Raw genomic sequence first — 26,558 nt, 5'->3', positions numbered from 1 at the left:
TTCAAAAATCTGGGTTTCTTCCATCTCTTCCTCTTTTCTCCTCAGTGGAATTGTCTTCCTAAAGTCAGGCAGCAGCCATTCCACATGTCCCAAAGAGGAAAAGACACTTCTTTTCCTGGACTTCTTTCTTAAGAAGGGGCAAATCTTTCCCAAAAGAGACTCAGAAGCCACACATTCTCGTTTTTTTGGCCAGATTGTATCACATGTCCATTCCTGAGCCATTTGCATGCAAGAATTGGGGTTGGCATGAGTGGCTTGGATTGCTCTGGGCTGGTGAAAGTGGAATGGATGTTGGAAATTCATCCACAAATGTGTACAATAACCTAGCTAAGGAGTGAGAGATTACAATAAGTAGGCCGTCACTCCCTTTCATGATGTGATGGGTGAAGTCGGGCCCTTGTCATCCTACTTGGCCTTGGACCTCGTGCCCATGGATAGCTCTGGCCAGGTGCCTGGGGCCCTCTTACCCCCTCTGCACTCCACAGGGCTGTACCAGCTCCAGCAAGGACCTCCCCATGGTCTGGACCCATCCCCTAAACAAAAAAATTTTTTTTTCCTATATCACAAATCAGTACTCCATGACAAATGAGCTCTCTTCCATTTATTTCTTTGCAATTGATGGCCATGGGCCTTTTGTGGCACTCCCTTTATCTCAGAGAGAATAAAAACGCTAGGAGAATGAGAAAACAATATGGTAGCAAGAAAATAACCACAGCTAAATAAAGAAATTACGTGAGGGCTAATAATCTCTCTGGCAACAAGTGGACCATTACATCAAGTGAAGTCTGAAAACAACAGTTGTTTTTGTTCCAGAAAAACAATCGATTGTCTTTACTTTCAGTTATCATGGTTTCAAGCCCTAGGAGCCTGATTTAGTTGATGAAACAGCTAAGTCTTCACTTACACACGACTCTCATGAGTTTGTCATAGACAATCGAACTCCTTCCTCCCTCCCTTTCTTCTCTCCTTTCACAGATATTTATGGAGGACCTACCACCTGCTGGATACTGATCCAGGCACCATGTAGCCTGAGATGTCTCGAGTTTCTTAGGGGTACATGTGAGTGCGTGTGACAGAGAGTACATGCCATGCTTATTGTGTGACCCATGCACTTTTCCAACCAGGCCTGCATTTGTTAATTCAATCCAACATTTATGAAGTGTTTATAGTGTGCACCAGATTTGGAATCCAGAAATTAAGAGATAACAGTCCTTTTGCTCAGAAGATACAACCATGCAAGCAGGCCATTAAATTGCCACGAGGGTTTAATGGTGACATGGACCAACTGGTTGGAGGCTGGGGAAGAGGACACCTGAGTGTTCACTGACCCCAGGGCTGGCTGGGACAGAGTTGCTGTGGAGCTGTTATTTGAATGAGACTTGAAGGACCTGCAAGGGTTTGCTGGGAAGAAGGATTGGTGAGTACCAAAGAACATTCAGGCAGAAGGAATGATGAGTACAAGGGCGCAGGGGAGAGGAGGGTGATGTGTTCAGGAAATAACAAATGGTTTGTTATGGGGGTGCCAGGAAGGTGTTTGAGCAGCTTACTCTGGAATAACCAGGGGACCTTTGAAAAAGATAAGTAAGCTTTTCCTAGCAGAAATGAAATATTTATAAAGCTACCATAATTAAAACAATTTGTATTAGTGCCAGAACAGCAGGCAAATAAATTAAAGAAATACAAAGTTCACAAAATATAAAAGAATTTGCAATATGTACACAATAGGAGTTGCCAGTTCAACCCATAGGGAAAGGATAGATTATTCAGTAAATGATGTTGAGACAAATGACCCAGCTTTAAGGAAAAAAAAAACTTAGATTCCTAACTCACATCTAATATCAAAAGTAAATGTAGTATTGGGAAAATTGGCAAACCTATTTAAAAATAATTTTAAAAAGTGAGATTCTTGACACACTCCCAACAATGAAATTATTTTTAAATAATTAAAACAATAAAATAATTTAAAATATTAAATCAAAGTGTAGATAAAAAAATATTATAAATATGGAAAAGGGGTACTTTGCTAAGAATGATATGAAATGACAAAATGTAAAGGAAAAGATGGGTAGATGTGAATGAACTGAAATCTAAAATATAAAATTTGAAATATACACTACCTTTTTAAAAAGCCCTATATATTTCATTAAAATTTCCACATATATTTACATAAAGTTTTCCTATGATTCTTTTAACTTTTTATATCTAGTCATTTGCCTTTCTCACTTCTAATTTTCGTTATTTGGGTTTTCTCCTCTTTTATTAATTAGGCCTGCCACTATTAACAGAAAACAAAATAAAACCATATGCAAAATGAAAAAACAAATGGCAAACCAGGGAAATATTTGCAACATCTAAAAACAGGAAAAGGTTAGCATCTTTATTATGTAGAGAGTATTTCTAAATATGTAAGAAAATAAAAATAGAGATATGCGTAAACAAATATGAATAGACAAAAAAGAAACAAAGATGGTAATAAACATATTGAAAAGTGTACAACCTGATTTGTAATGACAGAAATGCAAATTAAAACAACAATGATAGCTTTTACCTTGCCTGGCAACTTGGTAAAATACATATATATATACAATCTGCATGAGGAATGTTGGAGCACGAGGCATGGTTAAGGCAAGCAAGCAAACACCTTATCTGAGCTGTGGGCAGAGGCACCGGTATCTGTGTTTCTTTGGTCTACTTAGGCTTGGAATTAAGAGTTTGACCTGACCTCAGAGAGGCACAGGGGCAAAATCCAGCTCCAGGGGCCAAAGCTGTAGTTAAAAAAGAAAGTGTGCATGCACCCCCCCCTCCCCCCGCCACAGTTGAACCTCAACTCTGAGAGAGACAAAATTATAGCAGCTTTTACCAGGAACTAGTGGGAAACATTTCCTCACAGAATTCCACCTGGAGCTGGACTTGGAGCTAAAAGGCAAGTGGAGGATGCCATGTCCCCCAGGCAGCAGTCCTTTCCTCATGGGAAGAAGACACATTCCCAGACCATGGAAGAGGGAAGAGAGGACTGACCAGGGCCTGATTGTCAACCTGGAATTGCTTCAGAGAAGTCCAAGGTCAGAGGGAGGCAGAAGCGAGTCTTCACGGTTCCGCAACGAGCAAAGAGCAGGGCTTAAGGAGACCTTGGTTTGTGACAGCAGAGTGAGACCCACTTTGGAATCATCCCCTGCAGTTATTGTGAATTTTATATTTTTGCCTTTTCCAAGGGCACTAAAGAAAAATGCACAAGACTACAGTCAAGCTGAGGAGAGCCCCTGGTGGGATGATGCAGAGTCCAATTAATGGGGACAATTTCAGACTGTGAAAGCCCCCCAGTGAGAGCTGTGACAGATGCAGTACATCACCAGCAGCCTGGTTCCCACACAGCGCTGCCTGCTAAGCAGCGGCTTAGCTGATTTCACTCGGGCTGGTGGGAAACCAATCAGGAGCCAACCAAGGACATGAGCTGCCGCTGAAATTGCTGCCTCAGTTGCCTGGATGGCAGGGGCCGCTTCCTCCCAAGTCTGGCTTGGCAGGCAGGAAGGCAGGAAATTGAAATAAAAATGTAGATGTTAATTTGTTGATCCAGCAGAGGTGACTGGATAAAAGCTAATCTCAGAACGGCTGAGAGGAGGCACTCACATCAGCTTAACTTTTGATGGGAAGCAAGTGACTTAGCTTCTTTTAGCCGCAGGTCTATGCTGATGCAAAAGCCAGGCATTGAACTATGTGATGGATGACGTTTCTCCTGGCCTTACTATTTTATGACGGAAGGTGAGCAGAGAGCAAGAAGAGGTGATTCTTGCTTTCAAAACACTTGAAAAATGCTCAACCACCTTAATAATAAAGGAAATGCAAATGAAAGCAATAATGAGATACTTTAAAAAAACTATTAGGTTGACAAAGATTTAATAAAGAAAGAATAATACCTTCCTTTGGAACAGGGGAGGAGAAAAAAGCTCCTCTGCTGTTGGCAGGCACATAATTTTCTAGAGGGCGGTTTGGTAATATGCATCAAAAGTCTTAAAATGAGCATTGTCTTTGCTTTAGCAGTTCCACTAGAATGAGTTGTGGGGAAATAACCAAGGGTTCACGTACAATTTTAAGTACACAGATTTTTATCACAGCATAATTCAGACTATTGAAAATCTGCTGCTGATCTTCCTTTGCCCAGGACATATGTGGCATGAGATGGTAGACTCAGGGGGTACGCGAGATGACCAGGTGGATGTGGTCCACGTACCCCTCAACATGCTGGGTCTCTCCCTGCAGCCCCCCTCTTCTTCCACACATGCAAAGCCACCCTCCCACGGTTTGGGAGGGTGACCATTCCGTGTGAACAAATGAGACCCTGCTTTGACTGGTGATCGTGGACCTTCCTGTTGAAGACTGCCTATGGCTTTCCATGGGCTGCAGACAAAGGGAACATTCTACGGCTTGGTTGCACTCGAGCCTCACCCCAGACACTGGAAGAAGCTCACTGCTAGCTTCTCCTTGCTTGGCACAGCCTGCCTGTCCCCACACTCACTCTGATCTCCTGCGTCAGTGGGCCCCCCATTCTTTCCACCTTTCCCTTCTTCTACCTGAATCCGGCCCTCCTCCAACGGTGGCTTCCAAGAAGTGTTCCTGTTAACGCCTGTCCTCTCTGTATGCTATGCTGAGAGCATACACCCTCTAGCATATTAATGTGTGCTGTGTTTTTTGCTCAGTTTTGTTTCAAATATGTCTCCCTTTTCAGTTATAAGATCCCAACAACTGGTACTATGTTTTATATTTGAAAGGCTGCATGATATAGGATAAAGAATAGGCTATGAAATGCTGTGTGATTTCAGGTAATTTACTGAACATCTCTGAGCTTTTGTTTCATCATTTATAAAATGGGGACACAGCAGTTATATGAATAACTGTAGTGTGGTTAGCACAAAGCCTGCCCTCCAGCACATTCTCAGTGTTAGTTCCCTTCCTCTTCCTCTACTTTGGAGGAGTTGGCTTAGCACATAGTAGCTTAGATAAAATCTTGTGGCCTGGTCTGTTCCCCAAAGTCACTGGGACCAATAAGTGACCTGTGGGGGAGGAGAGAAGCTGTCGGCAGCCCAGGGAAGACTCTGTGTTGGAGTCTGACCCGCAGGCCTCTTACCTGATGATGGTCAGAGGGATGAAGTACACCAGGAAGGCCACGATGGTCATGTAAGGGGTCCAGTAGGAATCGTCAGGCCACAGGGCCCAGCACTGCACTTCCCCATTGGAAAGCTTCCTTTTCCCAAATATGATCAGGGTGGGAATGGAGAACAGGAATGAGAGGCTCCAGGCAATCACGATGAGGACTTTGGCTTGCTTTTCTGCTCAAAGAAAAAGAGGGATGCTTGGGCATCAGGAAACATCCTTGGGGAGCAGAGCTAGAGTCTAGTGTGGAGAAGGATCACTGTGCAAAAGTCACCCTAGACCTCTCAGAGCCTCTCAGAGCCTCAGTTTCCTCATGTGTAAAATGGGGATGATAGCACCTGCCTTGTAAGGCTGATATAAGGATTAAACAGGCAATGCTTGAGCAGGAGCTAGCACATTGCCTGACATAAAGTCGATGTTTCCCAATTTCCACTTTCTTTTTCCTTCCCCAATTTACACACTTGACTCCTGAGTGTTGATGCGTTCTTTTCTACGGGAGCTCAGTTTATGCCATATGCATTTGATGGGCTGCTGTGCACAGGCTAAGCTGTATCCCCCAATGTGTGATGAGTCTCTGGTTATCTTGCTGACCCCTCAAAAGCAGGCATGGGGCCTTTGGTCCATCAGTCATCTTTCTATTGTCCCTAGAGCTTGGAAGCTCTGGGACAGAATGCGAGGGCTGCTTTGACAACTGTTAAGGAGACGAAACAGAACAAGTGGGTGAAACTTACCTTCTTTGGCTTGAAGGACCAGGGAGGAACTGTGGGACAGAGGAAGAACACTGAGCTAGATTCTGGAAAGCAGGGTCCAATCAAGCCCTGAAGCCTGGTAGCGATGACCCTGTGCACCAGATTTGGGCTTTCAGAAGCAATGACCTTGGGCAAACCACACAGTCTCAGCCTCAGTTATTCCTCTGTAAAGCGGCGTTAAAAAATAGACACGAGAATGCTTTTGACGTGATGCTTTCTGTTAAGTGGTTGTTGAAGTGCTTCACGTTAATCCCCAGCAGAGCTGTGCTGTCCACGTTGCTTGGCTGAAGTCCTCCACCCGCACTTCCAGGGACCGTAGACACCTCTCCACCGCTCCCCAACTTTCAAGTTGGGAAGCAGGACCATGGAATTTAGGGTCAGGTAATGTAGATTTGGGGGGGGGGGAGCAGTCAAGGAGCTATAAGAAATGAGGGCTGCCCTTTTCCCTACATGGGACATGACTTCCAGGGGTGTAAATCTCCCTGGCACTGTGGGACATGACTCCTTGGGATGAGCCTGGGCCCAGCATCATGGGATTGAGACCAGAAGGGGGAAGAGAAATGAAACAAAATAAACTTTCAGTGGCTGAGATATTTCAAATGGAGTTGAGAGGTCATTCTGGAGGGCATTCTTATGCATTATATAGATATCCCTTTTTAGTTTCTAGTGTATTAGAGTAGCTATAAGGAAATATCTGAACCACTGAACTGAAACCCAGCATCCTTGATTCTGGAAGATGATCGTATAACTAGATAGCTTACATGATATGACCGTGTGATTGTGAAAAACTTTTGGCTCTTAGTCCCTTTATCCAGTGTATGGACGGATGAGTAGCAAAGTGGGGACAAAAAGTAAATGAATAATAGGGGGAAGGAGGTATGAGATGTTTTGGGTGTTCTTTTTTACTTTTATTCTGATTTTTATTTTTGGAGTAATAAAAATGTTCAAATTTTTTAAAAAAAGAAGTGAGGAAAAATCTAGAAGAAGGGAATCTATTAGAATCTCAAATCTAAAACATTTGGGAGAACTATAACTGGATTCTGTTCTTGCTGAGTTGTGCACACTGGCAAGAGGTATTAGAGACATTTAGAAAATGTGTGTTACTGGCACACTGAACAAGTAAGAACCTTGGAGTGTAATTACAATAGCGATTTTACTGAGTCCTTCCACTGTCCCTTTTCATCTATTCAGTGCAAGAGGTTCTTTCCCTACTTCCAGTTGGAAATTCAGGCAGGCCCCTTGATGTCATTGATAACTCTTGTGATAAAAAGTACTACAGCCACTTTAAGTGGTAAACTCTGTGTCAATTTAGTGATTAAATTAACAGTTATTCATTAAAACCCCAGACAATAACAAAAACTCAAAATTCCCGAGATGATTAAGAGTTAAAAATACTCTCCCCAAGTGAGTGCGTGTCAGGTGAGAACCTGGAGTCCAGGCAGGGGCTAGACCCTCTGCCCTATTTCTCACCTGGGTTTCCACTCTTCCCTTGGGTCGTTAACCAGTTTGGGGACATATCTGAGCTGAGGTGCAAGGGGCAAGGAGGGGACAGGGGGAGAGATTTCTTATGTGATCAGTACTGTGGTAAGATGGCTTTGTGTTCTCTAGGTCTGGCTGTTGTTTAGAGCGGATTCTTTATCTCCTGAGGAGATCATAATACCTCTGCTGCTTTGTAAAAAAAAATTATGACCATCTTTTCAGGCAAAGAAATCTACATCTTATAGAAGCGGCCTTCAAACTTCTGCAGGTGATAAGATCCTTTCTTCAGATAGAATTTTCGAGCAGAGAAACACACAGGAAGCTCAGATAGCTCAGGCTGAAGCTGGGTGACAGCCAGGCCCTCCCAAAGCTGCCTGAAGCAAAGACCCCCCTGGGAACCAGTGAAGTGCAATTTGAATGACACACATAAAATGATTTTTCAATGGTTACGCCAAACTCCAATTTTATTAATAGACTATTATTATTTAAATTGTTTCTAATTATTTTTTATTACAAATAATCCGTCTGCATCTCTATGGACTGCTGTCATTATTTCCTTTAGGATGAACTCTTAGAAATGGAAGATTTATAAGCTTTGAGCAGTATTGTTACATTTCCTCCGAAAGCACAGACAATTCACGGCTCCCACCAGAACTAACAGAAGTTCTCTTTTCCTCACACTCTCCCAACACAGAGGATTCTTCCTTTTAATCTCGTTAGCTGACAGGTAAAATTTCCTATCTAGATGCTTAATTCTGCATTTCTTTCATTAGTAGTCAAAAGAGTCAAAAAGAGGATTTCTGTAGGTCCCCTGTTCATTTGCGTTTCTTAACAGATTGCTGTATCCTTCTGCCGAGTTTTCAATTGGCATGTTCTTCTATTTTCTACTTTGCCAGAGTTCTTCAAAAGCAGGATAGTAACCTTTTGCCTATTACATACATTACAAATATTTTCTGTTCATCTTCTGCTTCTCAAGTTTGTTTATAGTGTGTATTATTTCTATAAACAAGTATAACATTTTTATATAATAAAAAGTATCTCCATTTCATTTATTATTTCTGTTTCTGGTGTTATGCCTAGAAAGGTCTTTCCTTCACCAATATTATAAAAGTTTTACCTATCTGCTCTTTTAATACTTTTAAGTTTAAAAAGTTACTTCCTCAAGCCAACTAGAATTTATTTGGTAATTAGCTATGACATGTGGTGACCTAATTTTTTGTTCATATGAGTAGACAGCTATTCCAACACCATATACTGACTAATTCATACATATATATTAGTCTGGTTCCAGTATATTAAAAATTTTTTTCTTATTAGAGAAGTGGTAGGCTTACAGACAAATCATGCATAAAATACAAAGTTCCCATGTACCACCCTATTATCAACACCTACCATTAGTGTGGTACATTTGCTACAATTCACACCATCGTATTGTTTTATTATCAAAGTCTGACATTGTGTTTATATATCTGATTCTGCATATCTCAATTTTCTATTAGTTATCATGTTCCTAATTATTCTCACATATATTTTTCCTACAGAACCTTAAAATCGCCAGCTTCTCTGCAGTTGCTGGCTAGGGAAACTATCATTTTCGTTAAAAGTAGTAGACAATGAATAAAGCATGGCCTCCCCTTCCCCTTGCTCTAATTCTCATTGCTTGGTGCCTGCTCAGCCTTATTTGAATCCTGCCGGCTTCCGCCTGCCCCACTGCTCTCCACCGCAGAGCTCAGTTACCCTCTCCTGCCTTCTCTCAGCCTAGTTGCTCAGTTCCCTGACCCTGCCCTTCACAAATGCAGTTAAATTCTGATGAGCTGTAGCACCAAAATGACAGTGTGGGGTTCCCTCAACTTCTCATGCCCTGCTTTCACCTTCTGCCCTCACCCTATAAACTTCTGACTTCCTACAAGACCACACAGCTTTCTCAGGAACTGAATTATAAATAGGCACTTGGCATCAGTCTTTAATCTGCAATCTTGTGTGCTGGGAATTTCTGGAATTTTCTGGTATTTGGATGGCTCTTTCCTGGGCTCCCATCCCAGATGCAGGTTCCCCCTATTTTTGTGTTCCTTCAGCGACTTTAGTTGGGATTGGGCAGAGCAAGGGAGGACGGCTAATATCTGTTTCCAAGCTTCTGTCTTTCCCAGAAGCTACTGGAGGCGGCTACTTTCCAAATGTCCCACATGAGACTGTTAATTTTGTAGTGAGGAAATAAATTGCTTTACACCTTTAAATGGGCACTATAACATTCACTGTTGCCTATTCTGTAATTCAGGGCACTGTTTGCTATATTACACAGTGTCTCCCAGGACCAATCATACTTTCCATGAGCAAGCAGTTAATTTTTTACCTAATGAATAGGGAGAAACATGTCACTGACCATGTTGGCCTCTTTGCTACAGCCCTCAAAGCCTCCACCTCTGGCCAGTGTCCTGGGACTCCCCTCATGCATTTTTTTACACTTAATTTCCCTTCATTCCTACTTCCTCACTTTAAAATACTCTGGTAGAGGTGTCTTTTTGTACACAGCATTAAATCCCTCTTGGAGTCTTCTGGGCATAGATAAATAGACAGATGAAGAAATGCATCACAGCTTGGCATATATCATCAAATGTCTTTCCGTTCCCCTCAGCCCATTGCCTGCCTCTTTCTCTATCATGATCACTAGGACATCGCATTGCCCAGAAAGTTTGGTGCAGGTCACACACTTGCAGACACACACACACACACACACACACACACACCAGTAGAGAAGCTGAATAAACAGGTGCAATTTCTATTTTAAAAATGAATCTTAACTGCACTCAACAGATAGATGCATTTTCCATATAAAAATGACCACCTTGCATGTATTCTCCATGTGTTACTACTATGTGTTGAATTCGCTTCCCCAGGGGCGAGAACTGAGTTAATCTGGTATGTGTTTTTGGTGGTTTGGTAGCTGCCTTCACTACCCCAGGAAAACATGTTCTTACACATAATCCATTCCTGTGGGTGTGAATCTGTTGTAAGTAGGACCTTTTTATGAGGCTACTTCCTTTAAGATGTGACCCAAATGAATCAGGAAGGCTCTTAATTCTATTACTGAAATCCTTCATAAATGGAATGAAATTCAGACAGAGAAAGCCACGGGTGGTAAGAAGCTGAAATTCAACAGGCCCTGGAGGAGAAGGCAGAGGGGACAGGCTGCCATGTGCCTTGCCGTGTGACAGACGAACCGAGGACCAAGGATCATGGGCAACCAGCCCCAGACACCACAGGCTTCAGGAGAAAGCATCGCCTTGATGATGCCTTGATTTGGACTTTCTTTTAGCCTCAAAATCATGAGCAAATAAATTCCCATTGTTTAACCAAACCATTGCATGGTATTTGCTTGCACAGCCAGGAAACTAAATCAGCGTCCTTGCAGGCAATTGCCCATTACTCTTACAGCTATCTTTTTCTCGCACTCTCTCCTTCTGCTCTTCTCTTTCTCTCCGTGTACATAATATCCAGCATTGTTTTGTTTTATCTTGGCATTAAGGTTAACATACTGCATGGATTATTGTGCATGTTGTTTTTATCACTTGAAATGTGACGTAGATATTTTCATGCTGATACACATCACTGTCCATGTATCCAGCACCTCCATATTCAGAGGCAGGATGTGTACTGATTGAAGGCACCAGGGCTTGAGCCAGCTGCACTCACTAGCTGTGTGACCCGGGACAAGTTACTTTAAGTCTCTGGGCTACAGTTGCCTTGTTGGTAAATTGCAGACAATAATAGAACCTACCTCACAGATCTGTGAGGATTAAAGCATTTAATATATTTTAAGTACTTACAATAACCTATGGCCCATGGTATATACTCAATAAACATAAGCTACTAAAACTTCTATCATAGGATAGTTAGCCATTCCTCCACTGAGGGATGCTGAGGTTAGCTTCAAATTTTTACATTTTAAGCAATGCATGTGTACAATACATATGTATAAATGCCTCTTTTGCATGCTTGTGTCAAAAGGCTGTAGGTTTTATATTTTAATAGATATTGCTAACTAGCCCTTCAAAGCATCTATACCAATTTATACCCCATTGGATAATAATAATAATAATTATTAATAATAATAATAAAAACATGTCTCCCCAACTTTTTCGCAGCTCCCTGATGAGATTTATTCTAAAATCTTGTTCTGCTTGCTCTATTGGTCTACTTCCTTAGGTATAAGTTCTGCAGAATGGTATTTTAAATTTATTATCTATTTTCCACAGTGTGGCTTCTGTTTTTTAATGATATTTGGTTGCACCTCACCTTTGTAGCCAAGATTTCCTGTTAGGCTCTTCATGTTCCCTGTTTTCGCAGCCTACTTGAGGGAGGGTAGTACAGATCACTAACCTTTGGATTCTTGTGTGGGGGAGAGAGGCAGAGGAACTGGGCAATTGATCCGCTGAGCAGGTATGCACCCTTCCTCTGGGATTTTATGGATGCCCAGCACCCCACTCTGTCTCTTCCAACCCACTGTCCCCATCAACTCCCTCCACTTGGAAGCAGTTACCCCCACGGGGCACCCATCCCTGCTGCCCATCTGGGGTGGAGGAGGACAGCAGAAAGATGTACTGCATTTACCCCTCCTCGTTGTGCTCCACAACAGTCACACAGTCAGTGGCTTGGACCTTCTGACATTTCCATATCTTCTCAGGAAGTGTTTTAATACTTCTCCCACACTGCTGCAGTATCTTCTCTGGGTATTGTGGGCTGTGTGGTTTCAGCCTTTCCTCTGACAAGTCTGCCTCTTACTTTTAGGAATTCCTCACCATTTATGGATCAAGGAGAGTTTCCCTTCTTGTTTTCCAGAAAGTCTGATTGTTAATTTAAAAATTATTGTCCTAGTGTGGCCTGCCACTTTCCCTTAGTGCCCACAAATACACTTGTGTTCAGGACCAGGTTTGCTGGCCTGGAGGATAAAAACACAAACCCCGAGTAGATAAGGGGCTGCTGGTATATTCCTTCCCCTATTGTCCTCAGCATATGTAAACATTCACTGGAGACAGTCTGACTCTGGTGGGTTTGTTTTATGACATCTACCTCATACCCTGGTGGTACAGCTGCCCATGGCGAGGAGGGAGTGGGGCAGCACCCAAATACAAGAAAGTGTTGCTGTGTGTAGAGTATCTCCCTGTATAGGCCATGGATTGAGACCCTGGGCTATGGGGAACTGACCCCTACTAGTGAAGCTGACTCTGGTTTCTGTCTCCATGTGAGGAAAACATCTTTCCACCAGAGCCTGTGGCAGTCGTGCTTTTGCTGGCGAATCTGATACTATATTGGAATGAGTTGGCGTCTCTTTAGGTGTCTCTCCTTCTGACCAACAATTATTTTCTATCAGTGCTGAGGTTTGAGGGTAAGAATGATCCAGGAGTGTATTTCTGGAAAATAAGCACTTCGAAGTGAGTGCTTATTTCTTTGAACAGGTATACATGTCAACACTATTCTGAAGGTAAAAGGGGGCAGCCTTAACGTCAACGTGGAAGGTCATGGGTGGGCCCGACAGGACCACCTTCCTTGACGACTCTGGGCCATCCATGGGATCATCGGCATTTTGCCAGGCACTGGAGCTTTCTTTTCTATACCTTTTGCACAATCAGATCCATGATGAAGTGTGGTGGGGTGAATTGTGTGCCCCCAATTTAGTCTGTGGGCTTGACCCCATTGTAAATAGGACCTCTTAAAGATGTTATTTCAGTTCATGTGGCCCCAACTGAATAAGGGTGGGCCTTAATCTGGGTTACTGGAGTCCTTCATAAGCAGAAGAAATTCAGACATGGAGAGAGAAAGCCACGGAAGGAGCTGGAAGTCAGAAGTCAACAGAACCCAGAAGAGAAAGGAGGACATTGCAATGTGATGGGAAAGCCCAGGAACCCAAGGATTGCTGGCCAGCAGGAACGTTTACTGAACTAAGAAGGACGCAAGCCTTCCATCCTCTGAAACCAATAAATTCCTGTTGTTAAGCCAACCCATTGTGTGGTGTTTGTCATAGCAGCTGGGAAACTAAGATAAGAGGTGAAGGAGATGGGAGAGGAGAATGAGAAGGGAGGAGGAAAAGGGGAATGGAGGAGTTAAGAATATAATATTAGTAAAAACAATTCCACCCGTGCCAAAGGAAGATTACCAAAACCAAAACCAAAACAAAACAAAACAAAAAAGAGCCCCCCAGTGAGCCAGCTCACCTCCTTGCAGGAACTTCATGGGGTAGACGATGGCATGGTATCTGTCTATGCTGAGGGAAACCAGGACATAAGTGGAGGCGTAGAGCAGCACAACCTGAACACAGAGACAGAGACCATGACTCACAGAGGTGAAGGAAAGCACATGATGGAAAGAAGAGCCTTTTATGATATTTAGAGATCTGGGACCTATGTCAAGGGAGGGATGGGGCTGGGTTAGGAAGAAAAAGGACTTCCTTCTGGTGCCAGGAGCCAGTCACCATTCTGGGTGCCAGCATTTGCATGATGGCGGTGCTAGGTGAGCATGCTTCTAGCTCACACTTGCTCATCATTCACTGGGCTTCTTGGAACCTCCCTATTTCGGGAGCAGAGTCTCTTGGCATTTGCGTGGTATATTTGCTTGTAATTGACTTTTAAAGCTACTAATTTTCTCTGCCATAGTTGACATTCAAGAATAATTCGAAACAGAAGTTCATTTGCCTTTTATCAGTGTGCACTGTCGCGAGACGGTAGAAGGGTTGCGGAGTTTCAAGGAGCCCACGTGCTCTTTGGAATCATTTGAGATCCTTGGCGCTGACGTCATCAGGGCTTCCCTCCCCCAGCTCCTCGGCAGAGCCCTTCGCCAGGGTGAGTCCTGGGTTTCTTCTTCCTCCTTCCCACTCTATCAGTCTCACCCCTGTCCTTTAACCATCCTATGTACAGCGTTATTTGCATACTTAGCAGAGAAGAACACTGGGACCTAACAGGTTAAAATCTCTTATGTGAAGAACATATTCAAAATGTAATTGAATGAACTATTTCTGATGGGATGATCAAAGGGCAAATTTTTCACGAATCATTTCTGTCAAGAACTCAGCTATTAATTAACCTTTTGGTCAAGCCCCAGAGGGTGTAGAAGAGTAACTAGCAGAGTGGAGACTAAGTGTGAGTCTCTGACTTCCTTCTAAAAGAAATAGAAATATATGATTGGCAAAACAAAACACATAAAACCTTTGTTCTGAATTTGTATCCCTGGCTCAGACAAATAACCATCTACCACTTTGCTGTTTTTTACATTTTTATTTCTTTAATACTACCATAAGTATATTGCAGCACTAATGTGGAAGTTGCCATAGGGAGGGGTTCTAAGGACTGGTGGGAGATTAAAGAACCCCTGAGGCATAAAGGAAGAAATGCCCCTCTTGGGAAAAAAATGTGATAAATGGAGAGAGGACAATGGGTTGGGAAATTTTAAGAAATAGATCAGACAGTTGTCGCAGAGAAAGCTGGATGCTCCATGTGTGACTCATGAATTCAGAATCACTGAGCCTGGCTGCATGCAGCTCAGTACCAAGCAGATAGATCCAAGAAGGATGGGAAGAGAGTACCTAGCCACAGAGCCCCAGGGGGGTGACATGAGGGCAAGAGGGTCTTGAGTGAGGTGGGTGGTGCATGTGCAGAATACAGAGCAGGAGACAGAGTGGCAGGAGAGTACCCCAAGGAGCAAGTAGCATTAAAAAAAAAGGTCTATGTTTAGATTTAATCAGCAAGAATAGATCATCTTCAAATGTCTAGGCAGGGTAAAAAATATTAAAGGTTACCTAAAAGCAATGCATCTCAAATTGTCTTTCCTCTACTCCACATAACAAATGCCAGAAAACAGCATAATAGCATGTTAAGATCTTTGAAAGAAAAATTACGATCCAAGAATTTTGTAAACATCATTACTGTGCCAAGGTGCAGAATAATTTTCTTAGATATATAAGAATGAAGAAAATATAACATCACCTACTCTTCCTGAAAATCTTCCTTAAGGAAATGCTTTAGCTGATTGAGAATTGTTTCAAAATTAAGAACTCAAGAAGAGGGAAGAGTATAGAATAATAGCAGTTATGATAAGCAGTGAAGTCAGAAAAACATAAATTATTTACAAATAACTATGAATATAGTTATGAAACATGGTGGGGAAAAACTGGGCAGTTGACTGAGTGAAGAGAGTGAAAAGAAAGAAATCATGCTAAATTTCCCATTTTATACCTATCTTTCATTTTTGGCTTTGTTATAGTTATATTGGATTTTAAAAATTAAAGATAAGCTATGATAGAATAAAATAAAAAGGGAAAAAATTAATATATTCGCTTTCTATGGCCACTGTAACAAATTACACCAAACTCTGTGACTTAAAAGAGCAGAAAGTTATTCAGTCACAGCTCTGGAGGCCAGAATCTGGTATCAGTTCCTCTGGGCCAAAGTCAAGGCGTTGGCAGGGCTGGGGATCCCCAGAGCTTCTAGGGAGAATCCAGACATTGGTACCTCCAAATTCTGGCAGCTGCCAACATTCCTTGGCTTATGGCTGCATCACTCCAATTTCTGCCTCCTGGTCCTCTTGCTGCTTCTGCCTGTGTTCACATCTTTCTCTGCCTCCCTTTTATAAGGACACATGTGACTGCATTCAGGGTCCACCTGGGTACTCCGGGATAATCTCCCAATCTCAAGAATCTTAATTTGATCACACCTGCAAAGTCCCCCTCCCCTTTTTTTGCTATATAATGTAACACTTACAAATAAAAAGGAAATACAAGCAAACAGCAAGAAAACCCAAATATGGGAAGATTAAAATGAGGTAGCTGAAATAACCAAATTCTATTTGCCGTAATAAATGCAAATGGCTAAAGTCCTTTGCTGAAACAAAGTCTATTTAAAAATCATCCCCAAATCCAACTGTATACTATTTAGATGAGTCACATCTAAAGCAAAATGATATCAAATTTTAAAAATAGAGTGATGGCCAAAAGTGTATCAGGCAAGTGAAAATTAAAAGAAGGCACTCATTTGACAATACTACTGTTAGACAAAATAAAATTCAAGGCACAAAGCATTGCAGAGATATAAGGATTATTTATATTGATGAAAGATACAATACACAATGGCAGTAAGAGTCATAAACTTTTAAGTAACAAGTAACACAACATTAAATAAATATAATGAAGAAAATTAAAATTTTAATAGAAGAAAAAGCCCATAAATATTTAGGCAAAAATATTAAACTTTGTAACACAAGAATAATACGTACTATGGAAAATATCTAGAGTACATTTAAATATTGGCCATATACTAAACCACCCAGAAAAAATGCTCAATAAATTCCAAAAAGTAAACTTATGCAAATCACTTATTTAAACCAACAAGCAATAAAAGCTGAAACTAGTAACATGCTTTAAAAATGACTTGGAAATTTAAACATCCTCATAATTAACTCAGGTCAAAAAAGAAATCAAAGTACAATTATAGTCAATTCATAAATATCAACAATGAAAACTCTACCCATCAACAACATATGGGAAACCATTTGGTGAACAGATGGCATCTTGAGGACATATGTCTGCATTCTCACAATCCCACCCCTCATTTCTGACAGAAATGACCTAAGAAATATGAAACCAAAGAATATTGCTAACCAAGAAGTGCGACTCAAATGCTGGAAACTTACAGAATTTTTACTTAGAAAAATTTCAGGGTGAATTCATTTAAAGAAAGGCTTCTGGACCAAGTTTTTAAAAAAAGTTAATATATTTTGTTTTTTAGAATAGTTTTAGATTTGCAGAAAAATTGAGCAGATAGTACAAAAAGTTCCCATATAACTACCCCCCCCCCAATTTTCTCTATTATAACATTTTGCATTAATGTGGTATATTTGTTACAATTGATGAACCAATATTGATGCATCATTATTAACAGAAGTCCATAGTCTGCAGTAAGTTTCACTTTTTGTGTTGTAGAGTTCTATTGATTTTGACAAATGCATGCCATGGATTCACTATTTTAATACACAAAGACGTTCCCTGCCCTAAAAATCCCATGTGCTTTGTCCAATCATTTACCTCTCCCTGAAACTCCTGACAACTGCTGATATTTTTACTGTCTCTAGTTTTGCCCTTTTGAGAATATAATATAGTTGGAATTAAACAGCATGCAGTGGTTTCAAATTGGTTCTTTCACTTAGAAATATGTATTTAAGGCTTTTCCATGTTTTTTTTTTTTGGTTTCATAGCGGATTTCATTTTACTGCTGAATAATTTTCCATTGTAGTATGGAGGCATGTACCACAGTTTGTCTAGTCACCTTTTGAGGGACATCTGGTTATTCCAGTTTTAGGCTATCATGAATAAAGTACTTATAAGCATTCATGTACAGGTTTTTGTGTGTACATGAGTGAGTTTTCAACTCAACCCTGGAGGAAGATTGCTGGCTTGTATGGTAAGACTACATTTAACTTTGTAAAAAAACTGCTAAGTTGTTTTCCAAAGTGGCTGCCCATTTTGTGTTCCCACCAGCAGTGAATGAGAGTTCCTTTTGTTCCACTTTCTCACCAGGATTTAGCATGGTCAGGTTTTTGAGTTTTAGCCATTCTTATAGGTGTGTAGTGGTATCTGATTATTATATTAATTTGAAATTCCCTTATGATATATAATGTTGAACATCTTTTCATATATTTACTTGCCGTCTGTCTATCTTCTTTGGTGAGGTGTCTGTTCAGATTTTCAGTCCTGTTTTTAATTGGGTTATTTGTTTTCTTATTGTTGAGTTTTAAGAGTCCTTTATATATTTGGATTCAAGTCCCTTATATATGTTTTGCCAATGTTTTCTCATGTTTTGTGGCTTGTCTTTTCATTTTCTTAATGGTGCCTTTTAGAGAGAAGTTTGTAATTGTAGTAACGTAAAACATATCACTTTTTCTTTTATGGATCATGCTTTTGGTGTTGTATCCAAAAACTCATCAAAAAACCCAAGTTCACCTAGATTTTTCCTTGTTACCTTCTAATAGTTTTATAGTATTGCATTTTACATTTATGTCTATAATGCATATCTAGTTAATTTTTTGAAAGGTGTAAAGTCTGTGTCCAGATTCATTTTTTTTTGCCTGTAGAAGTCCAATTATTCAACTATAATTTTTTTTTCATTTTTATTGAGATTGTTCAGATACCATACAGTTATCCAAAGATCCAAAGTGTACAATCACTTGCCCCTGGGTACCCTCATACAGCTGTGCATCCATCACACTTAATTTTTGTTCAATTTTTAGAAACTTTTCATTACTCCAGACAAGAAATAAAGTGAACGATGAAAAAAGAAAAAAAGAAAAGGAAACTCTAATCCCGCCCATCCCTAACCAACCCCCCTCAATTGTTGACTCATAGTATTGATATAGTACATTTGTTACTGTTTATGAAAAAATGTTGAAATGCTATTAACTGTAGTATATAGTTTGTAATAAGTATATAGTTCTTCCCTATATGCCCCTCTATTATTAACTTCTAATTGTATTGTCATACATTTGTTCTGGTTCATGGAAGTGATTTCTAGTATTTGTACAGTTGATCATGGACATTGCCCATCATAGAACTCAGTTTTATACATTTCCATCTTTTGACCTCCAACTTTCCTTCTGGTGACATACATGACTCTGAGCTTCCCCTTTCCACCTCATTCACACACCATTCAGCACTGTTAGTTATTCTCACATCTTGCTACCAACACCCCTGTTCATTTCCAAACATTTAAGTTCATCCTAATTGAACATTCTGCTCATACTAAGCAACCACTCCCCATTCTTAAGCCTCGTCCTATATCTTGGTACCTTATATTTCATGTCTATGAGTTTACATATTATAATTAATTCCTATCAGTGAGACCCTGCCATAATTGTCCTTATGTGTCTGGGTTATTTCACTCAGTATATTGCCCTCGAGGTTTTGTCATCAACCCATTTTTTTTTAATACGGTTTTGTTCACTCACCGTACATTCCATCCCAAGTAAATAATCGATGGTTTTCTGCATGGTCATACATTTATGTGTTCACCACCTTCACCACTATCTATATAAGAGCATCTACATTTCTTCCACAAGGCAGGAGGGAGAGTCAAAGAAGGTAGAGAGGCAAAAGAAAGAGGAAAAAAAAAAAAAAATGACAGCTAGGAAGCAGCAACAGGAAAAATAACCTTAAATCAAAGTACAATAAAGAATCAGACAATACCACCAATGTCAAGTGTCTAACATGCCTCCCCTATTCCCCCCTCTTATCTGCATTCACCTTGGTATATCACCTTTGTTACATTAAAGGAAGCATAATACAATGATTCTATTAGTTACAGTCTCTAGTTTATGCTGATTGCATCCCTCTCCCAATGCCTCCCCATTTTTAACACCTTGCAAGGTTGACATTTGCTTGTTCTCCCTCGTAAAAGAACATATTTGTACATTTTATCACAATTGTTGAATACTCTAGATTTCACCAAGTTACAGAGTCCCAGTCGTTATCTGTCCTCCTTTCTTGTGGTGTCTCACATGGTCCCCACCTTCCTCTCTCAACCGTATTCATAGTTACCTTTGTTCAGTGTACTTCCATTGTTGTGCTACCATCTCCCCAAATTGTGTTCCAAACCACGCACTCCTGTCTTCTATCACCCTGTAGTGCTCCCTTTAGTATTTCCTGTAGGACAGGTGTCTTGTTCACAAAGTCTCTCATTGTCTGTTTGTCAGAAAATATTTTGAGCTCTCCCTCATATTTGAAGGACAGCTTTGCTGGATACAGGATTCTTGGTTGGCGGTTTTTCTCTTTCAGTATCTTAAATATATCACACCACTTCCTTCTTGCCTCCATGGTTTCTGCTGAGAGATCCGCACATAGTCTTATTAAGCTTCCTTTGTATGTAATGGATTGCTTTTCTCTTGCTGCTTTCAGGATTCTCTCTTTGTCTTTGACATTTGATAATCTGATTATTAAGTGTCTTGGCGTAGGCCTATTTATATCTCTTCTGTTTGGAGTACGCTGCGCTTCTTGGATCTGTAATTTTATGTCTTTCATAAGAGATGGGAAATTTTGATTAATTATTTCCTCTATTATTGCTTCTGCCCCCTTTCCCTTCTCTTCTCCTTCTGGGACATCAATGATACGTACATTATTGTACCTTGTCTCATCCTTGAGTTCCCGGAGACGTTGCTCATATTTATTTATTTATTTTTTTTTTTTTTTAATTCAGTTTTATTGAAATATATTCATAAACCATACAGTCATCCATGGTATACAATCAACTGTTCACAGTATGATCATATAGTTATGCGTTCATCACCACAATCTATTTCTGAACATTTTCCTTACATCAGAAAGAATCAGAATAAGAATAAAAAATAAAAGTGAAAAGAGAATACCCAAACCATCCCCCCATCCCACCCTATTTGTCATTTAGTTTTTACTCCTATTTTTCTACTGATTTTTTTTCAATTTTTTAACTTTGTTTATCAAAAAATTAAAAACAAACAGGCAAACAACAACCAAAAAAACCCCACACATTTCAAACAAAGCAATGGATTAAGGAAAACAAATAACCTAAAATAACTACTTTGCTTCCAATATGTTCCTACCATACCCCAAGAAAATTAATAAACCATGTCCAAACAGAGGAGTAAGAAAAACAAATAATCTAAAATAACTACATTGCTTCCAACATGTTCCTACCATACCCCAAGAAAATTAACAACCCCTAAGAAAACAAAGGAATAAGAGAAAAAAAAAACCTAAAATAACTCTATTGCTTCCAACATGATCTTCCTATATCCAAGAAAGTTTACAAACCATAATCATTCCTGAGCATTCCCATAACATTGAGATTACCATCCATAGTTTATCTGTTCTTATTAGATTATCATTCCCCCTCCACTAATTGGTATCTCTAGGTCCCCTACATTCTACAGTATAAAACATTGTACATTTTTCACAGAATTCACATTAGTGGTAACATACAATATCTCTCTTTTTGTGCCTGGCTTATTTTGCTCAGCATTATGTCTTTTTTTTTTTTTTTTTTTTATCTTCATTTTATTGAGATATATTCATATACCACGCAGTCATACAAAACAAATCGTACTTTCGATTGTTCACAGTACCATTACATAGTTGTACATTCATCACCCAAATCAATCCCTGACACCTTCATTAGCACACACACAAGAATAACAAGAATAATAATTAGAGTGAAAAAGAGCAATTAAAGTAAAAAAGAACACTGGGTACCTTTGTCTGTTTGTTTTCTTCCCCTATTTTTCTACTCATCCATCCATAAACTAGACGAAGTGGAGTGTGGTCCTTATGGCTTTCCCAATCCCCTTGTCACCCCTCATAAGCTACATTTTTATACAACTGTCTTCGAGATTCATGGGTTCTGGGTTGTAGTTTGATAGTTTCAGGTATCCACCACCAGCTACCCCAATTCTTTAGAACCTAAAAAGGGTTGTCTAAAGTGTGCGTAAGAGTGCCCACCAGAGTGACCTCTCGGCTCCTTTTGGATTCTCTCTGCCACTGAAGCTTATTTCATTTCCTTTCACATCCCCCTTTTGGTCAAGAAGATGTTCTCCGTCCCACGATGTCAGGTCTACATTCCTCCCTGGGAGTCATATTCCACGTTGCCAGGGAGATTCACTCCCCTGGGTGTCTGATCCCACGTAGGGGGGAGGGCAGTGATTCCACCTTTCAAGTTGGCTTAGCTAGAGAGACAGGGCCACATCTGAGCAACAAAGAGGCATTCGGGAGGAGGCTCTTAGGCACAACCATAGGGAGGCCTAGCCTCTCCTTTGCAGCAACCATCTTCCCAAGGGTAAAACCTGTGGTAGAGGGCCCAACCCATCAAACCACCAGTCCCCTATGTCTGTGGTCATGTTAGCAACCATGGAGGTGGGGTAGGCGAATACCCCTGCATTCTCCACAGGCTCCTCAAGGGGGCACTACATCTTTTTTTTTTCCTAGTTTTTTTTTTGTTTTTGTTTTTGTTTTTTAACTTTCCCTTCTTTTTTAAATCAACTGTATGAAAAAAAAGTTAAAAAGAAAACAAACATACAATAAAAGAACATTTCAAAGAGACCATAACAAGGGAGTAAGAAAAAGACAACTAACCTAAGATATCTGCTTAACTTCCAACATGTTCCTACTTTACCCCAAGAAAGTAACCTAATATAGCAACATTTCTGTGAACTTGTTCCTACTATATCCATCAGAAATTAACAGACCATAGTCATTCCTGGGCATCCCCAGAACGTTAAATAGCTTATCTGTTCTTCTTGGATTATTGTTCCCCCTTCCTTAATGGCTCTCTCTTGCTAGTTCCCCTACATTCTACATTATAAGCCATTTGTTTTACATTTTTCAAAGTTCACTTTAGTGGTAGCATATAATATTTCTCTTTTTGTGCCTGGCTTATTTCGCTTAGCATATGTCCTCAAGGTTCATCCATGTTGTCATATGTTTCACGAGATCATTCCTTCTTACTGCCGCATAGTATTCCATCGTGTGTATATACCACATTTTATTTATCCACTCATTCTGTTGAAGGACATTTGGGTTGTTTCCATCTTTTGGCAATTGTGAATAATGCTGCTATGAACATTGGCGTGCAGATATCTGTTCGTGTCACTGCTTTCCGATCTTCCGGGTATATACCGAGAAGTGCAATCGCTGGATCGAATGGTAGCTCTATATCTAGTTTTCTAAGGAACTGCCAGACTGACTTCCAGAGTGGCTGAACCATTATACAGTCCCACCAACAGTGAATAAGAGTTCCAATTTCTCCACATCCCCTCCAGCATTTGTAGTTTCCTGTTTGTTTAATGGCAGCCATTCTAACCGGTGTTAGATGGTATCTCATTGTGGTCTTAATTTGCATCTCTCTAATAGCTAGTGAAGCTGAACATTTTTTCATGTGTTTCTTGGCCATTTGTATTTCCTCTTCAGAGAACTGTCTTTTCATATCTTTTGCCCATTTTATAATTGGGCCGACTGTACTATTGTCATTGAGTTGCAGGATTTCTTTATATATGCAAGATATCAGTCTTTTGTCAGATACATGGTTTCCAAAAATTTTTTCCCATTGAATTGGCTGCCTCTTTACCTTTTTGAGAAATTCCTTTGAGGTGCAGAAACTTCTAAGCTTGAGGAGTTCCCATTTATCTATTTTCTCTTTTGTTGCTTGTGCTTTGGGTGTAAAGTCTAGGAAGTGGCCGCCTAATACAAGGTCTTGAAGATGTTTTCCTACATTATCTTCTAGGAGTTTTATGGTACTTTCTTTTATATTGAGATCTTTGGTCCATTTTGAGTTAATTTTTGTGTAGGGGGTGAGGTAGGGGTCCTCTTTCATTCTTTTGGATATGGATATCCAACTCTCCCAGCCCCATTTGTTGAAAAGACCATTATGACTCAGTTCAGTGACTTTGGGGGCCTTATCAAAGATCAGTCGGCCATAGATCTGAGGGTCTATCTCCGAATTCTCAATTCGATTCCATTGATCTATATGTCTATCTTTGTGCCAGTACCATGCTGTTTTGGCAACTGTGGCTTTATAATAAGCTTCAAAGTCAGGGAGTGTAAGTCCTCCCACTTCGTTTTTCTTTTTTAGAGTGTCTTTAGCAATTCGAGGCATTTTCCCTTTCCAAATAAATTTGATAACTAGCTTTTCCAAGTCTGCAAAGTAGGTTGTTGGAATTTTGATTGGGATTGCATTGAATCTGTAGATGAGTTTGGGTAGAATTGACATCTTAATGACATTTAGTCTTCCTATCCATGAACATGGAATATTTTTCCATCTTTTAAGGTCCCCTTCTATTTCTTTTAGTAGAGTTATGTAGTTTTCTTTGTATAGGTCTTTTATGTCTTTGGTTAAGTTTATTCCTAGGTACTTGATTTTTTTAGTTGCTATTGAAAATGGTATCTTTTTCTTGAGTGTCTCTTCAGTTTGTTCATTTCTAGCATATAGAAACATTACTGACTTATGTGCATTAACCTGGTATCCCGCTACTTTGCTAAATTTGTTTATTAGCTCTAGTAGCTGTATCGTCGATTTCTCAGGGTTTTCTAGATATAAGATCATATCATCTGCAAACAATGACAGTTTTACTTCTTCTTTTCCAATTTGGATGCCTTTTATTTCTTTGTCTTGCTGGATTGCCCTGGCTAGCACTTCCAGCACAATGTTGAATAACAGTGGTGATAGCGGGCATCCTTGTCTTGTTCCTGATCTTAGAGGGAAGGCTTTCAGTCTCTCACCATTGAGTACTATGCTGGCTGTGGGTTTTTCATATATGCTCTTTATCATGTTGAGGAAGTTTCCTTCAATTCCTACCTTTTGAAGTGTTTTTATCAAAAAGGGATGTTGGATTTTGTCAAATGCTTTTTCAGCATCTATTGAGATGATCAATTGATTTTTCCCTTTTGACTTGTTAATGTGTTGTAATACATTGATTGATTTTCTTATGTTGAACCATCCTTGCATGCCTGGAATAAACCCCACTTGGTCATGGTGTATGATTTTTTTAATGTGTCTTTGGATTCGATTTGCAAGTATTTTGTTGAGGATTTTTGCATCTATATTCATTAGGGAGATTGGCTGGTAGTTTTCCTTTTTTGTAACATCTTTGCCTGGTTTTGGTATTAGATTGATGTTAGCTTCATAAAATGAGTTAGGTAGTGTTCCATTTTCTTCAATGTTTTGAAAGAGTTTGAGTAAGATTGGTGTCAGTTCTTTCTGGAAAGTTTGGTAGAATTCCCCTGTGAAGCCATCTGGCCCTGGGCATTTATTTGTGGGAAGATTTTTGATGACTGATTGGATCTCTTTGCTTGTGATGGGTTGGTTGAGGTCTTCTATTTCTTCTCTGGTCAGTCTAGGTTGTTCATATGTTTCCAGGAAATTGTCCATTTCCTCTACATTATCCAGTTTGTTGCCATACAGCTGTTCATAGTATCCTCTTATAATTTTTTTAATTTCTTCAGGATCTGCAGTTATGTCACCTTTTTCATTCATTATTTTGTTTATATGGGTCTTCTCTCTTTTTGATTTTGTCAGTCTAGCTAGGGGCTTGTCAATCTTGTTGATCTTCTCAAAGAACCAACTTTTGGGGATATTTATCCTCTCTATTGTTTTTTTGTTGTCTATGTCATTTATTTCTGCTTTAATCCTTGTTATTTCTTTTCTTCTACTTGGTTTAGGATTGGTTTGCTGTTCATTTTCTAGCTTCTTCAGTTGATCCATTAGTTCTTTGATTTTGGCTCTTTCTTCCTTTTTAATATATGCGTTTAGTGCTATAAATTTCCCCCTTAGCACTGCTTTTGCTGCATCCCATAGGTTTTGGTATGTTGTGTTCTCATTTTCATTCGTCTCTATATATTTAGCAATTTCTCTTGCTATTTCTTCTTTAACCCACTGATTGTTTAGGAGTGTGTTGTTTAACCTCCAGGTATTTGTGAATTTTCTAAGTCTCTGATGGTTATTGACTTCTAATTGTATTCCATTGTGGTCAGAGAATGTGCTTTGAATAATTTCAATCTTTTTAAATTTATTGAGGCTTGTTTTATGTCCCAGCATATGATCTATTCTGGAGAAAGTTCCATGAGCACTAGAAAAGTATGTGTATCCTGGTGATTTGGGATGTAATGTCCTGTATATGTCTGTTAAATCTAATTCATTTATCAGATTGTTTAGGTTTTCAATTTCCTTACTGGTCTTCTGTCTGGTTGATCTATCTATAGGAGAGAGTGATGTGTTGAAGTCTCCCACAATTATTGTGGAAACATCAATTGCTTCCTTTAGTTTTGCCAGTGTTTCTCTCATGTATTTTGTGGCACCTTGATTGGGTGCATAGACATTTACGATTGTTATTTCTTCTTGCTGAATTGCCCCTTTTATTAGTACGTAGTGGCCTTCTTTGTCTCTCAAAACATCCCTGCATTTGAAGTCTATTTTATCTGAGATTAATATTGCTACACCTGCTTTCTTTTGGCTGTAGCTTGCATGAAATATTTTTTTCCATCCTTTCACTTTCAGTTTCTTTGTGTCCCTGTGTCTAAGATGAGTCTCTTGTATGCAACATATTGATGGTTCATTTTTTTTGATACATTCTGCGAATCTATATCTTTTAATTGGGGAGTTTAATCCATTTACATTCAACGTTATAACC

General features: G+C 39.8%; 1 protein-coding gene across 3 annotated transcripts in view; it reads right to left on the bottom strand.

Moving 5' to 3' along the window:
- Nucleotides 1-26,558, bottom strand: part of NPSR1 (neuropeptide S receptor 1) — a 175,477-nt gene that overhangs the window by 23,882 nt on the left and 125,037 nt on the right. For 2 of the 3 annotated variants that reach the window (XM_037837548.1, XM_037837549.1), the window contains exons 4-5: nucleotides 13,586-13,679; nucleotides 5,123-5,324 (exon numbers count right to left, since the gene is read on the bottom strand). In XM_037837548.1, the coding sequence (XP_037693476.1) occupies nucleotides 5,123-5,324; nucleotides 13,586-13,679 (296 nt within the window). The remainder of the gene's footprint in view (nucleotides 1-5,122; nucleotides 5,325-13,585; nucleotides 13,680-26,558) is intronic. The other variant, XM_037837550.1, reaches the window with a different exon arrangement.

Source organism: Choloepus didactylus, chromosome 5, assembly GCF_015220235.1.
Source record: "Choloepus didactylus isolate mChoDid1 chromosome 5, mChoDid1.pri, whole genome shotgun sequence".
NCBI classification, from domain to species: domain Eukaryota; kingdom Metazoa; phylum Chordata; class Mammalia; order Pilosa; family Megalonychidae; genus Choloepus; species Choloepus didactylus.
This window is presented reverse-complemented; position numbering and strand designations above follow the sequence as displayed.